This window comes from Vipera ursinii, assembly GCF_947247035.1.
Source record: "Vipera ursinii genome assembly, chromosome: 10".
NCBI lineage: Eukaryota > Metazoa > Chordata > Lepidosauria > Squamata > Viperidae > Vipera > Vipera ursinii.
In genome coordinates this window covers 7,842,384-7,858,757 of record NC_139520.1, presented here as the reverse complement: position 1 = coordinate 7,858,757, position 16,374 = coordinate 7,842,384, and the positions used below count along the sequence as shown (strand labels likewise).

Below are 16,374 nucleotides of genomic sequence, written 5' to 3'. Positions count from 1 at the left end.
AATCTATCGTTGAATAAAGCTTCATATGATTGCATCTCTGCGTGATGCCTTTTTACTTGGAAGCACCTTAACGATCCATCGACCTCGTGAGACCATCTCACAGATCCAACCTAGAACCAGAGAAATTTCTAAGCAGTGGACTGACTGACCTCCAGAGGTTGTGGGTGTTCCGTCACTGGAGGTTTTTAAAAGAGATTGGACAGCCATTTGTCCAGAATGATAATAGGGCTTCCTGCTCGAGCAGAGCACTGGACCAGAAGACCATCAGAGTCCCTTCCAACTCTTTGTTATTCTGTATTCTCTCAAGTCCACATCTGCGTGGATTTTCAATCTGTTTTAACTCAGTATTACAGCTTTTCCTTACCGCGTTTGCAGTCCCGGCGGGTGAACAGTGCTTCCAAGCTCATAAATGCACTCCCTACGAAGGAACCTTTGAAGGCATAATTAGACAAGATGAGGTTGGCATTTTATGGCCTGAAAAAAAAGGAGGAGCCCAGAGGCCCCCCGTAGAGCATTTGGCTAGAACAGGGGTAGGCAACCTCGGCTCTTTTATGACTCGTGGACTTCAGCTCCCAGAATTCCTGAGCCAGCTTGGCTGGCTCAGAAATTCTGGGAGTTTAAGTCCACGAGTCATAAAAAGAGCCGAGGTTGCCTACCCCTGGGCTAGAAGAATGTTGAGCCAATTCCTCTTCTCTCATTTCCGATAGTGAAAATGCCTCAAGGCAACCATGGGAAGAGTTTTGTCTTTGTCCTGGAGCCCAAGAATCCTGAAGACCCTCCCGTTGAGTTTGCCACCGATAAAGTGGAAGAGTGGTTTGAATGGTTTCAGAGCATCAGAGAGATCACCTGGAGAACTGTTGAAGAGGTAAGAGCCCTGGCCTTCCCCAAGCACCGCTCAGCCATTCAGCCAAGCTGGTTGTTAAGTAACTCGTGCCCGATTTAGCAGCCTTTTTTTTTGGGCCACAGTTGATTAGTGAATTATTGCAGATGAAAGGAATCATACAGTTATTAAATAAATCTGGCTTCCCTGGCTGACTTTGCTTGTGGGAAGCCAGCTGAGAAGGACCACATGACTCCAGAAGAGGAAGTGCAAGAGCACTTAGACTTATATATCGCTTCATGGTGCTTTACAGCCCTCTCTAAGCAGTTTGCAGAGTCACCGTATTGCCCCCTAACAATTTGTCTCCTCATTTTACTGACCCTGGAAGGGTGGAATGTCTGAGTCCACCTTGAGCCGGTGAGGATCGAACTGCTGGTAGTTGGCAGAGTCAGTCTGCAATACTGAATTCTAACCACTGTGCATCATGGATGGATAGAAGGAAGCGCAATAGCAGCAGCACTTAGACTTATATACCACTTCACAGTGCTTTACAGCCCTCTAAGCGGTTTACAGAGTCAGTTTTTTGCCTCCCGACAATCTGGCTCCTCATTTTACTAACCTCAGAAGGATGGAAGGCTGAGTCAACCTTGAGCCGGTCAGGATCGAACTGCCAAAGTGCGGGCAGCTGGCAGTCAGCAGAAGTAGCCTGCAATACTACATTATAACCACTGCGCCACCAGGGCTCTTCTTGAGCATCCTGCAATCATCTTAAATCCATGCTGGTTGCCTAGCACCCAAAGTTTTGATCATGTGACCTTGGGCATGCTGCAAGGGTTGTATTGCTAAGCACATTGATTTGTGCTTTAAATTGTAAGCCGCCCTGAGTCTTCGGAGAAGGGCGGGATGTAAATGGGATTAAAAAAAAAGTGTGAGTACCAGCTATACGTCACTTCTGTTCAGTGCCAGTGTAACTTTCAGTGGTTGCTGAATGAGTGGTTACCAGTATCACACAACTGTTCCTTAAATTATTCTTCTAAATTGGCTTTTACCCCCAATTGTCATTCTCATTACACAATGACAGCATGAGCCTTGGTGGAGCAGTGGGCTAATACCTCCTTAAGTAACACCAGCTGCCTGCCATTAGTGCAGGTTTGAGTCCCACCAGGCTCAAGGTTGACTCAGCCTTCCATCCTTCTGAGGTAGGTAAAATGAGGACCCAGATTGTTGGGGGCAATAAGCTGACTTTGTAATAATGCTGCTTGGGGGGCCCCAAAAGCCCTAATAAGCAGGCATATACATAGAATGAAGGCTATTGCTAAGCACATTTGATTTGTGCTTAGATTGTAAGCCGCCCTGAGTCTTCGGAGAAGGGCGGGATATAAATGGGATTAAAATAAAAAAAATATTCTTGACAGTAAAATAGCTTGGTTACCTGGAAATGAAATAGTATAAACACTTCTATGTTTCAAGATGATTCAGAGGGAGTTGTTCTTTTTTTGGGATGTGTGTGTGTGTCTGTCTAAAAAGGCTGACTTCAGTGAGATTTCATAGTTGGAAGTACTAGTGAAAATATTTGAAGAACTTCTGGTGACAGAATTTCTGTAGAAGCCAGCCTAAAGTTGACATCCGATGTGTGATTTTTGTGAGGTTTCTTTTCCTGTTGGGTAACTGCCATGATCTAATGTATACTTTGCTTTTTCTTTCTTTCTTTCTTTTTCTTAAATCTTAAAACAGAAAACTTTAAAAGGATACTTGGAAAAGAAGCAGTTAATTGCCATGGAATTGTCCGACTTGGTAATCTATTGCATACCCACGAGCAAAACCAAAGACAGCCTCGGTAAACCATTTTTTAATCCAACGGTTAGCTTGCTAAACCAAAAAAGAATATTTGTTGTTTTTCCGGGAAGAGAGGCAGAGGTCTCTTCAACCCAAGCTATTTGCTATTTGCATGTTTTCCAATATTGCACACCTGGGAGATCTGCAACCTAAGGGATTTGGTAGGTCCTTCTTTCTGGCTATGACGTCTAAAAGTTGACGCCACGATGTCTCTCTATTTGAAGTGAGATACCGATGGAAATTGCCATAGAAGCCAAGCTATCTCTTTCCTGCCTCTACTTTGCAACCTTCTGCCATCAGCTTACTCCTTCACCAAAACAGAGGACAGTTACTTCTTTGGTTCCCACATTGGCCTTGCAACACGTACCACATAGTGATTGGGTTCAGAAATTGTGATGTCCTATCATGGAATGCTAGTAGCTAAGCTATGGATGAATCATCTTTACCGAAGGCAATTTATTTTTCTCATATGTTTTAGTGAGATTTATTATCACACAAGATACAATGAAAATAAAAGACGTGAGAAAAAAACAGGAGGGGGAAAATTGCACAATTATTTTTTAAAAGAAAAAAAAGAAGTATTGACTTCTGACCCTTTCCTTCCCCCCCAATATGTTTTATTGATTTTTTTAAAACATAAATCACTTCATGGTTGGTAAGCAGTGTGTTTGCCGGGTTTACATTTGTAAAGAAAAATCATTAACAATTGGTTTCTATAATCCATAATCCACATAGCACATTTAGTTGATTTCCCCTTTTCCCCAAAATGTCTTCTTTGCAAACCTTGAAATAATAGTGTCTTATTATTTTGATAAATAACAGTTACATATATGACTTTTTCCCAATATTCCTAGAAATAATGATCATATCAATATATTTGTTTTCTATCCTAATCATTCTGGTTGCCTCATCTTATATCCTGTTACAGTCCTTATTTAGATTTGTTTCTCCCATAAAGTTCAAATTATTCTTGGTGGTTAAGAATTTCCCAACAGTTAATTACATTTAAAGATTTAAATCCATTTTTCCCATATAAACCATCTCAACTCTTTTACATTTCTTAAAGAAGAGGTAAAAACAGTAAACAAAAGGAAAAGAGAACAAGAGTAAAGAAACATAAAAAGTAAAATACTACTTAAAATATATATTCCTCCCAAGCTAATATATATTCATTCCCCAAATTTCTTATTTTTTTTAAGCATAATTAAAAAAATATATTTAATCTTTAAATATTCCATTTAATGCGTCTAATCATTTAATAAAAGGGACGCGGTGGCTCAGTGGGTTAAGAGGCTGAGCTTGTCGATCAGAAGGTCGGCAGTTTGGCGGGTCGAATCCCGAGTGCCGCGTAACAGAGTGAGCGCCTGTTACTCGTCCCAGCTTCTGCCAACCTAGCAGTTCGAAAGCACGTAAAAAGGCAAGTAGAAAAATAGGGACCACTACGGTGGGAAGGTAACAGCGTTCCGTGCGCCTTTGGCGTCTAGTCATGCCGGCCACATGACCACGGAGACATCCTCGGACAAGCGCTGGCTCTTCGGCTTTGAAACGGAGATGAGCACCGGCCCCTAGAGTCGGAAATGAGTAGCACGCGTGTGCGGGGGAAACTTTACCTTTACCTTTTAATCATTTAATCCTTTAACACTTATTCAAAACATTTTTTTTCTTTTTTAGAATGACATGTGTATTCAGAATCTTTTCTATTTCTTTAACCATATTCAAACAAATGTTTCTTTTTTAAATATTCTCTCTGGCAGATCCCATCATCTATTTTCTTAATTTTCATTTGATCTTTTTCCTTTGACCAGGATCTTTCTTGATCAATGTGTTTTGCTGAATCAAAATGTTTTTCCATATGTTCATGACTGTTGCTGTAGGTATAAGAAGTAAATCGAATAAAGTGTCTTTATATGATGCTTTTGCCTTTCCATGTTTCTTGAAAATTTTCTTTTTTTCCTTCTTTGCTTCTCTTACCACTTCCTTTCTCTCTGATGTTTTCAACATCTCTACATTCCATTTTATCCTATTTGATTTTTTGGTCCTCAGATTTGTTTTGTAGTCTTAAGGGATGAGTTGTTTTTTCCATTTCTTGTAAATTTCCCCCCACTAGGATTAAATCATTTTTTCTTGCTTTGTTAAGTTCTTTGAGTCTCTATTTTCAATTTTATGTCCACTTATTTGTTTTATTTATTTATTTATTTATTTATTTAACTTATTTATTGAACTTATATACCGCCCTTCTCCCGTAGGACCCAGGGCAGTTCACAAGGCAGTTAAAACAACATTACAATACAAAAAGTTAATAACAATTAAAATAGATTAAATTATCCTTGATTAAAAATCTAAAACCCCTATAACTCTGATTAAAAACCCAATTACAATAAGTTAAAAATTAAAAATTCTCAGCCCTGGCCAGAAAGCTCCAAGAGCCAGGTCTTCAGGTCCCGGCGGAACGAACGAAGGTCAGGGGCAGTCCTGAGCTCTACGGGTAACTGGTTCCAGAGGGCAGGTGCGCCCACAGAGAAGGCCCTCCCCCTGGGTTTTGCCCGCCGGCAATCCTTTGCTGGCAACACCCTGAGAAGACCCTCCCTGTGGGAGCGCACAGGACGAAGGGAGCTTGATGCCGGCAGCAGGTGTTCCCTCAGATATCCCGGACCCAGGCCATTTAGGGCTTTATAGGTCATCACCAGCACCTTGAATCTCACCCGGAGGGTAACCGGAGCCAATGCAGCAGTTTTGTCTGCTCCTTCTCTGTGGTTGTTTCCTGTAAGTTTTTTTTGTTGTAGAGTTAACTTAGAAATATATTGATTTATATTTTCAAAGTTATTTTGGATTTCTTTGTGATTTGAACTCAGTGTTATTTGAATTAATTGCAGTATACTATATATTTCCTCCTGAGAGGTATTTATGTTTTCTTGCTGGCTTTTATTCCTAAGGTGGGACTCCCACTTTCTAACTTGGTGCTTTAACCACTAGACCAAACTGACTCTCTTATTGCAACTCTGCAGTAAGTTATGTGGGTATATATTTATGAAATAGCTTCTACCTGTACCTTCTTTTTGTAGATAATCCCAGTTTCAAAGAAATTCGTTCTTTTGTGGAAACCAAAGCGGACAGCATTGTCAAGCAGAAACCGTTTGACCTCCTGAAGTACAATCAGAAGGGGCTGACTCGAATTTATCCCAAAGGGCAAAGAGTGGATTCCTCAAATTATGATCCTTTTCGCTTCTGGTTTTGTGGGGTGCAGATGGTGGCTCTTAATTTCCAGACACCAGGTGACACAAAAAAGCAATTTTCTCATTTACTTAACCACCTACCGAAATGATCCCGCTGAATGTTGAGAGACAGAGAGAGATTATGTCTTCTCTACACAATTTTGAAAAGTCATTTTCTTCTCAAAATGAGAAGCTGGATCGGTATTTTTTGTGGTTTCTCTATAATCAGGTTTTTTGAGGACTGAATTCTGTTATACTAGTTTATAGATTTTCCATACAGGTTCGTTTTCCTTTATCATTAGGATTTCTTTCCTTCACTGTTTAATCATTGAAATACATATATATATATATATATGTATGTATGTATGTTAAGTATTTGTCAAGTCTTTTTGAATACCTTGCTGGTTAAATCTTTCCTGTTTCAGCCTGACCCAAGGCTATCCACAGGCTATAGTCACAACTTACGACAGTTCATTATTTGTGTAAATTATTCAAATTGCTAATAAAGAATTAGGGAGGCCTCCCTAATTCTTTATTAGCAATTTGAATAATACACACACACACACACATATAGTTTTTTAATTGCCACATTGCTGATGTATTTTGCTACACATTTGTAACAAAAGCATTTTTTTCTATAATTCCAAACAATACTATTTCAGTAAGTGGAAAAAATATATACATCCAGTCCCATTTGCCACATTTCACTGGAATTTAATATTTCAGGATACAAGGGAGCACAATATCTCAAGTTTTATTCCCAGGTCAATTTAAACCTGACAGTTCCCAGTAATAGTAGCTTGTGTGTGTATATATTTATAAAATGTGTAGGCCACCCATCTTACCTCAAGGTAACTCTGATTGGTGAAATTAATAAAGAATGGATATTAACAAAGAATAACAATGTCTTCCATTGTTAGTTAGTTTAGTTAGTTTATTTGATTTATATACCGCCCTTCTCCTTGGTAGGGACTCAGGGCGGTTCACATAATTGGGCCCCTCATCGAGACTAGGGATAGAAAAGAAGGCGGGATGCACCCAGGAGAGGGGGGCACCCCTGAGGGCGAGTAAGTCCGTATCGGAATATTGATGCATCCAGTCAGCAAGTCCAGAGAGGGCAGTCCAATAATTAAAACCAACAGGAGGATCGAAGGAAAGGAGTGGGACATTTGGGCCATCCACCAACCAACTGCCACTTGGTTGGATGCTCCCAGGGGCATACCACAACCCGTCCTCTTGAATGTAGTACTGTTGCTGTAGAGAGGCCCTCAAACTTGGCCACTTTAAGACTTGCGGAGTTCAACTCCCAGAATTGTTGAAGTCCACTACAAGTCTTAAAGTGGCCAGGTTTGAGGACCCCTGCTATAGATAGTCCTCAACTCAAGTTGGTGTAGAAAAGCTCCAGGCCCTTTATTATTTTGCCAATCCTTTCCCTTAGTTAACCAGGCAACCAGGACATCCAGCTAATCTCTTTTTTTCCCCCCGCCATTCCAAATATTTTCCTTAGATAAATACATGCAAATGAATCAAGCTTTGTTCTCACTGAACGGTTGGACCGGCTACGTGCTGCAGCCAGAAGGCATGAGAAATGAGGCTTACGATCCGGTGCTCAATGAATGCAAGAAGAAGCTGCAAATGATTTTGACCGTGAGGGTAAATGTTTCCCCCCCCCCCGCCGCCATTATTGGCAAACAAGGAATCTTTGGAGGAGGGGCGGGGGAGGGTGTTCCATAGGAGGTTTTCCTTTGAATTATACTTGGCAGCCTTGTTAGTGTCATGGTTCCGATAGATGAAACCCGATAAAGAACTTCAAGGCAAGGATTCTTCCTCAAAGAACATTTTATTCAGGAGACAAAGTATCGGCACTACATAGTTGAACCCAAAACTAGTTTCCCTTCCCCCTCCCCAATACCACGTAACAATTTGCAGTTCCTATCCCCTAATAAGCAGTCATAAATCACATTCTCCAATTAGCCTGAAACAAACGTTATCAAATCATCCTTGGGTTCCCATAAAGCAAGAGTTATTATGGCTTGCTGAGCTCAAGCATTCATTTTACACACACACACACAGAGAGAGAGACAGACAGACACACACACTCTACACTGGTTTCTAAATAGGAGAAAGATCATGAAAAAGTAAAATTGAGAAAATGGCTGCAATTTCCACTAGTTGTTAGAGCTGGAACATCCAATGTTAGCAGCGTGGACAGTTTGATTAGAACATTTGCAAATAGTGGCGAAAGACTGGAGCCCTTTCATGGGCCGAGAGAAGACCTTTTTGTGGTATCTGCCTGTGGCTTTTCTGCCCACGATAGCAACAAATATTAGACTTAACCTGTGGGTGAACAAATATGAAACTACTTATTGGGCCTCTGTTATCAAAGCACCTCTTTCCAGGGATCTGCTCAAACGTCAAGTCGATTGCCAGCAGTTGCTACCGCAGATACTTGGCTTTTTAGTTATATATCTGCTAAACCAAAGTTGGCTGTTTGTAAAATCATCCTCATCTGATTCTGCTATTGTTCTGACCACTAAAACAACGATATACTTTGCCACAAGCAAGTTTCCTTGCTTAGATTTATTGAATAATTATTACCCTTCCAAGAGAACACTCGTAGCTCAGGGTTGAACTGTGGGGTCCCTGGTGCTCTCCGAGCTTGGTGGTTTTCTTGCAGATGTTTCATTAACCAACTAGGTAAGATCATCATTGCTAGAAGGGGGTGGGTTTTGCGGAGAGGAGGAGGACTGTGGGGTCCCTGGTGCTCTCTGAGCTTGGTGGACGTTTCTTGTAGACATTTGATTACCCAACTAGGTAACATCATCAGTGCTAGAAGGGAATGGGGTTTGCTCTCAATTTATATACTAGTGGCTTGGACTGTCAGTGTTGGTGGGAGGTATTGTTTTCTTCTTGATAGTCCTTGATTAGGCAGTTGTTTATTGTTTTTGATTGTATGTCTTGAGTTAATACTTCCTTGATTGGGGTAAACAGAGCACAAACTCCCTTGGTAGAACTGATGATGTTACCTAGTTTGGGTAAGGAAATGTCTGCAAGACAACCACCAAGCTCAGAGAGCACCAAAGACCCCACAGTTATTACCCTGCCTACTGTAGGATAATAGTATAACCTATATTATTCAACTGTATGCTCGGGGTGATTAATAAAATTGAAATTATTACAAAAACCTGGCTTTGACAAACAGCCCAAGCAAAGTTGAGGGCTTAGCTGAACTGGAATGGGTGTGATTGAATCTTTTCGATTGCCTTATGTAATTGGAGAAAGAAGCTGCTAAATTATGATCTTGTTTGAGTACCGTAATAGCTTCTGGATCTGCAGCAGTAATTCAGTATTTGAAATAATTTGAATATTGGGGTATGTCTTAAAACAGGTCATTGCTGCTCGACATCTTCCCAAGTCTGGCAGAAGTATCGCCTGCCCATTTGTAGAGGTGGAGATCTGTGGGGCTGAATATGACAACAATAAGTTCAAGACGACTGTTGTGAGTAAGTACTATTCTTTTAAAAGTTGGGTTGTACCTTTTAATGAGGAGAGAACCTATATGGTGTAAATCAAGGGTGTCCAACCTTGGCAACTTTAAAACTTGTGGACTTCAACTTCCAGAATTCCCCAGCCAGCAAGGCCTCTGCTAAGAATTGTGGGAATTGAAGCCCACACAACTGAAGACTGCCAAGGCTTAGAAATAGTGACCTATAGATAATGCTGTGTTACTTCTTCTTCCATCTTTCTGTTGTGAGCAAGAGAATTCAGTGTACCTGAGGCTACACACAATCCTATGCTATAATAAATTGGGTAACCTTTAAAGGGCCACAAAACCATTCCTTGTTTCTTATAAAAATAAGAGGCACTTGAAACTCTCAAAAGACCACAAGATATGGCTTCATGTGGTGTTCAGACTTTCGGGTCTTGCTCCAAGCCAGTGTGCGGGACTCGAGAATATAACAGAACACTCATTTTGTTACAGATGACAATGGTCTTAACCCAGTTTGGACACTTCAGGAGCAAGTGAAATTTGAAATTTATGACCCTAACATAGCATTTCTACGCTTTGTTGTCTACGAAGAAGACATGTTCAGTGACCCCAATTTCTTAGCACATGCGACTTTTCCAATCAAAGGTGTCAAATCAGGTAGGTATCAAATATTACCAGATCAAGCATGGAATTTTGCATACAGGTAGTCATTGACTTACAGCCTTTCATTTAGGACCGTTTGAGGTTATGACGACGCTGAAAAAAGTGATTTATGACCATTTGTCACACCGTTGAGACATCCCCATGCTCACGTGATCGAAATTCAGATGTGTGGCCCTTGGCTTATATTTATGACGCTTGCAGAGTCCCGGGCTTATGTGATTACAGCTTGCAACCTTTTGACAAGTTAATGGGGAAGCCGTATTCACTTTGCAGCCATGTTCTTAACTGTGGCAAGAAAAGTCGTAAAGTGGGGCCCTCTTAACAACCATCTCACTTAGCAACAGAAATTTTGGGCTCAATTGGGGTTGAAGACTACCTGTATTATATTGATCTTCAGATTTCTATAAGCTGTTTGGCTGAGGCAGAGAGAATGAGTTGGCTGTCTCAGCTCAGATGTTTGGACTGAAAGTGACAGTAGAATTAAATTGAAATGTTTGATCTTCAAGTTTTATTTGTGACATTTCAAATCCTTTCTCAAATCTTTGTTCTGTGGAGTACGCGCTTTCCTAACACTTGACTATTTTCTTTTCAGTTTATCCTTGCTGATTAATCAGGATGGGAGTATTAAGTACGAACTTGAACTTGCTTGCGAGGTTTTAATACAGCCAAGTGGCATAGGCCAACTACAAAAAGATATTTTGGGGGGCTATAACACATCTAGGGGCCTAGAAGCTAAAACATATGAGCGATTGCAGGAACTGGGAACACCTAGTCTAGTGAAAAGAAGGACCAGGGGTGACATGACAGGAGTCTTCCAGTATTGGAGGGGTTGTCACAAGGAATTGGGGGCCAACTTATTGACCAAAGCACCAGAAGGCAGGACAAGAAACAATGGATGGAAACAAACTTAAGGAGAGAAGCAACCTAGAACTAAGGAGAAAATTCCTAACAGCGAGAACAATTAACCAGTGGGAAAAAATTGCCTTCGGAAATTGTGGGTGCCCCATCATTGGAGGCTTTTAAGAAGAGACTGGACAGCCACTTGTCTATCAGTAATAGTATAGGTCTCCTGCGAAAGCAGGGGGTTGGACAAGATGACCTCCAAGGTCCCTTCCAGCTCTGTTACTCTTACATCTGAACTTGCCTCCTGCTAAAAGAAATATAATTATCTGGATAGCTTCGATTCTTCTTTTGCTTTTGACCTGTTGCAGAAGTGCAGATCTCTTGTGGCTGCTTGTGGTTTTTTCCAGCTGTGGGGCATGTGATTGTCTTGCCATCCTTCACGATGCCTTCTCTTTCCTGCTGCTTCCTAGTAAACTCTGTCTTTTCAAGATAAGAACAGGTGAGCCTCGGTTTGTTCCTTCAGGTGTGCAAGTCTGAGACTGCCTCGAAATGGCAATTCACCCTTTTAATCTTCCCCCTTTTAGGCTATCGGTCAGTCCCCCTCAAAAACGGATACAGTGAAGACATAGAGCTGGCTTCTCTTCTGATATATTGTGAGATGCAGCAGATCTTGGTAAGTGGATATCTAAGTTCACCTTTCACAAAACAGTGCAACCAAAGGGAAAGGACATTTTGATGAAGCACTGGTGGGTTCACCACCTTGAATAGGAAAGGTGCGATATGAATCAATAAAATAAATAAATAAATAAATAAACATTTGGCTGACAGGATCCAGGAGAGTCTTTTCTCTTGTGGGCTCCCGCCTTCCAGAATATTTCGTTGGAGGTGAGGTCGGCTCTCAGCACTCCTGCCATTGCAAGAGCCTGAACATCTGGCTTTGTCAGTTGGCCAGGGACCCTGATAGGTGCGTGCCACATTAGGGGTGGCTGATGGGGTGAAGATCCCTACCGCCCTACATCATGCATTGTTTTGACTTTTACCCTTCTATTTAATTCCCCTAATTTTAATTGATATAAAAAGGAGTAGCATATCCTGGGGGGGAGGGCAGTGTTAAAAGAGGAATCAGCCTAGAAGTGAATTAAGTCCAACTTTCCCCTGAATTCCTAACTCCAAACAGGTGCTCACAGTTAGTTGAGCAGATTCCTCTGTATAGGCTGTTTCGCAATAAATCAGTGTAATTCCGCCTTCACATGTGGACGTGATCATGATGCCTGACAATTGCTTCGCATTACCTTTTTTTTTTTACTTTTTACTTTTCATGATATTGTAAGCCGCCCAGCTACATCAACAAGATGGGCGATATAAAAATTTAAAAAATAAACAGACATGTCGGGCTGTGTGTGTGTGTGTGTCAGAATAGAACCTTACGATTAGCGATGACCCTGCAGCTCAAGATTTGCAATTTTCTTCTCTTACAAAATCTCCTGCGGGATCGGTTGGATGCACTAGGCACCGCTACGCCACAAAGGGGCTTTGATTCCCACGTTATCAAAACCGACGAGGCTAAAGCCAAGAGAACTTGAGCGAAGACAATTCGAGGAGAAACACCACACTCTTTTTCTTAAGCAAAAAGCTTTGGAACCGTTTTGCGCAACCTTTTGTCTGCAGGCGATTCCGCTGGGTTTGGCTTCTTTCCTAAAGAGTTTGTGAAGCCAGGGCGGCCGAGGTGGTTTTCCTTTCTTCCATATCCCACGTTTCCTGGAAGGAGCTTGGAGAGGGGTGTAGAATTGTTGAAGTGCAGAAACAAAGAGTTCATAAAAGATGGTTTCCTCACCTACTTCGCGTTGTTGTTAGTTGTTGTTAGTTGCGAAGTCGTGTCCGACCCATCGCGACCCTATGGACAATGTTCCTCCAGGCTTTCCTGTCCTCTACCATCTTCTGGAGTCCATTTAAGCTCACGCCTACTGCTTCAGTGACTCCATCCAGCCACCTCATTCTCTGTCGTCCCCTTCTTCTATTGCCCTCAATCTTTCCCAGCATTAGGCTCTTCTCCAGTGAGTCCTTTCTCCTCATTAGGTGGCCAAAGTATTTGAGTTTTAGCTTCAGGATCTGGCCTTCTAAAGAGCAGTCAGGGTTGATCTCCTCTAGGACTGACCGGTTTGATCGCCTTGCAGTCCAAGGGACTCGCAGGAGTCTTCTCCAGCACCAGAGTTCAAAGGCCTCAATTCTTTGGCGCTCAGCCTTTCTTATGGTCCAACTTTCACTGCCATACATTGCAACTGGGAAGACCATAGCCTTGACTATATGCACTTTTGTTGACAGGGTGATGTCTCTGCTTTTTAGTGTGCTGTCTAGATTTGCCATGGCTTTCCTCCCCAGGAGCAAGCGTCTTTTAATTTCTTGACTACAGTCCCCATCTGCAGTGATCTTGGAGCCCAGGAAAATAAAATCTGTCACTACCTCCATTTCTTCCCCATCTATTTGCCAGGAATTGAGAGGGCCGGATGCCATGATCTTGGTTTTCTTAATGTTTAGTTTCAACCCAACTTTTGCACTCTCCTTCTTCACTCGCAACAAGAGACTCTTCAGTTCCTCTTCACTTTCTGCCATTAGAGTGGTATCATCTGCATATCTTAGGTTGTTGATATTTCTTCCAGCAATCTTAATTCCAATTTTTGACTCCTCTAGCCCTGCCTTTCTCATGATGTGCTACTTCGCGTAGGTGAGTGTAAAGTGTAAAGCAGCATTTGCCTCGTTCGCTTCTGAGTTGTAAAGTATTTTGTTCATTTTGTTCAGTTTTGGAGATTTCTAATCTTGTTTTTTCCCCACTCCTTTTGAGGAGCACTTAGGCTTCGAACGGTTTAAACCAAGTTTCTCAACCTTGGCCACTTTCAGACGTGTGGGCTTCGAATCCCAGAATTTCCCAGCTAGCAAAGCTATAAACACGTATAAAGAACTAGACGCGTTTTCACGTTTGATGTGGTTTAAAATAAAAGGTTCCCATCTTTCCAGGACTGACTCAATCCGGCCAATGTCTGGTATAACGTAATGGCAAAAATTTAGACGACTTAAAGTTTGCTTTCAGTTCCATGCGCGTAACTCTTAAAACGACCTCTGGCTGGTCCAATCCAATCCGATTTTCTCTTTTCTATCAGTTGGTGTTGTAATGTAGCCTAAGCTCTCTTTCCCTTCCTTTACTCCTCTAAAGGAAAGCGAGGAAGATCTGTATTCCTCCTTTAGGCAGTTGCGTCAACGGCAAGCAGAACTGAACAACCAGTTGTACGACACTCGGCGAAACATCCGGAGTCCCAGTCGGGATGCTTTGCTGAGAGAGTTCAGCGCAAACGAGGGCCAGCTGCAAGTCTATCAGGAAACTTGCAACAAGAGGTATGTGCCAGGCCCAAGGAACCAAGAACGACACCAGAAGTTACTTCACAGTAGTTTCTTGACGGTTGCCAAAACTGGGTGCAGTATTTATTTACAAATAAAGCGATAGTAATACTTCCCATGATGAACGCACCGCAAGAAGTATAAACGGATCCACTCATAGAACAGCTTGCAACTTCCAAAGCATACAGCGCCATCTGCAAATTTATCCCCTACAAATTTATTACCCCCTTTCTGTTTATTATTGAATTATTTGCTTCCCCCCCCCCCATGAGCATTTAAGTACATATAGTTAAGAAGTCACTATGCTTGGGAAGAAGAGAACTCGGGCATGTAATGTTGCAGCTGAATTCTTTCCCCCTTTTGCTTTCTTTCAGATTGAAAGAGAAACGAGTCAGCAACAGCAAATTCTATTCCTAGTAATCTGGTAAGAGCTGTTACCTTGCACTGAAAATATTGCTTTGATTAGATGTTCTGTGTGGTTTTCTAACAGGTTTCAAAAGTTGCAGAGAGAAGAGGTGCTGGCTTTGTTATATGACGTTCCAAGCAAAACATGGTCTGCATGGTGCGTAGAGAAAAATGTCCCTCAGACCCCAAAGATGGCCTGTTCGTGGCCAATCCAAGTTTCTTTGAAACTACAGGTAGTCTTCGACTTAGTAGCCATTCACTGAAACACAAATACTTTGGCCACCTAATGAGAAGGAAGGACTCACTGGAGAGGAGCCTAATGCTGGGAAAGGTTGAGGGCAAGAGAAGAAGGGGATGACAGAGAATGAGGTGGCTGGATAGAGTCACTGAAGCAGGAGGCGTGAGCCTAAATGGACTCCAGAAGATGGTAGAGGACAGGAAGGCCTGCAGGAATGTTGTCCATGGGGTCGCGATGGGTTGGACACGACTTTGCAACTAACAACAACAACAGTGTTGGAAAAAGGGACTTAGGGCCATTTTCACACTTATGACCGTGGGAGCATCCCCAGGGTCATGTGATTTACATCTGGATGCTTGACAACGGGTTCATATTTATGATGGTCGCAATACACCGGGGTCAGATGATCGCCTTTGGCGACCTGACAAGCAAAGTCAATTGGGGGGGAGCCAGAGGTTACTAATTTAACATCTGCAGTGATTCACTTAACGAATGTGGCAAGAAAAGTCAAAACTCACTAAATAAATGTCTCACTTAGCAACATCAGTCTTGGGCTCAACTGTGGTCCTAAGTCAAGGACTACCTGTAGTTTACGGAACCCGAGCTTAACGTTATACATGACTCTTGTTCAGTCTAAAGATTAGATTGTGGCCTTTGGTTATAGTATACAGGGAGTCCTCAACTTAACAACCAGGCCTCATACTTAACGACTGTTGCAGCATCCCCATGGTCATGTGATCAAAATTTGGGTGCTTGGCACCCAGCCTTTATTTACGGCAGTTGCACTGTCCTGGGTTTTTTTTTCCCATGATCGCCATTTGCAACTGTCCCAGCTGGCTTCTAGCAGGCAAAGTCAGTGGGGAAGCTGGATTTGCTTAACAACCATGGCAGAAAAGGTCGTAAAATTGGATAAGGCTCTCTTAATCACCACCTTGCTTAGCAATGATTCTCAATCGTGGCCATACATCAAGGACTACCTCTTATCAACTCCAGTGTTAAAACTTTTCCAAAACCTAAAAAACACAACTTTTTCCTCTCTTGTGTCTTTGCTAGGTGAAACTGTGTTTGCGTGCCTGATGTTTTCTGGAACGAAAGGCATGTGCAGCGTGCCTCGACTGGATTAATTTTTTGAAATGGCATCCTAACGAGCAAAAGAGGTTAAACCGCCTGCTGCATTACGGACCGTGCCTGGTTATACCTATGCAACAGCTAGAAAAAATGTCAGAAAACAACTTTTTGTGTGCGCACGTTTTTAAAAAAGCTGTAAGATCCATTTCTCTTTATGAGGCTGGAGCGTTATTTATTTTTAAATGTACGTGTACGTCAAAGGAATGAGTGTATGTATAAGGCTGAATGGCAATAAATTGACAGATTTGTACAATTTTAGGACATTAAAAAAAGGGTCGACTATAAATGTATATATTTTGTCTAGATGACTTTGTAAAATGGCTACTTCTGTGGCAAGTTCAAAGGGGCC

At 41.9% G+C, this 16,374-nt stretch overlaps 1 protein-coding gene across 1 annotated transcript in view; it reads left to right on the top strand.

Moving 5' to 3' along the window:
• Positions 1–16,368, top strand: part of PLCG2 (phospholipase C gamma 2) — an 82,387-nt gene extending 66,019 nt beyond the window's left edge. The window contains exons 25-34 of the mRNA XM_083370619.1: positions 708–865; positions 2,555–2,657; positions 5,719–5,928; positions 7,376–7,521; positions 9,257–9,371; positions 9,851–10,015; positions 11,449–11,537; positions 14,073–14,251; positions 14,629–14,678; positions 15,951–16,368. Of these exons, the coding sequence (XP_083226745.1) occupies positions 708–865; positions 2,555–2,657; positions 5,719–5,928; positions 7,376–7,521; positions 9,257–9,371; positions 9,851–10,015; positions 11,449–11,537; positions 14,073–14,251; positions 14,629–14,671 (1,208 nt within the window). The 3' untranslated portion in view covers positions 14,672–14,678; positions 15,951–16,368. The remainder of the gene's footprint in view (positions 1–707; positions 866–2,554; positions 2,658–5,718; positions 5,929–7,375; positions 7,522–9,256; positions 9,372–9,850; positions 10,016–11,448; positions 11,538–14,072; positions 14,252–14,628; positions 14,679–15,950) is intronic.
• The last annotated feature ends 6 nt before the right edge of the window (positions 16,369–16,374 follow it).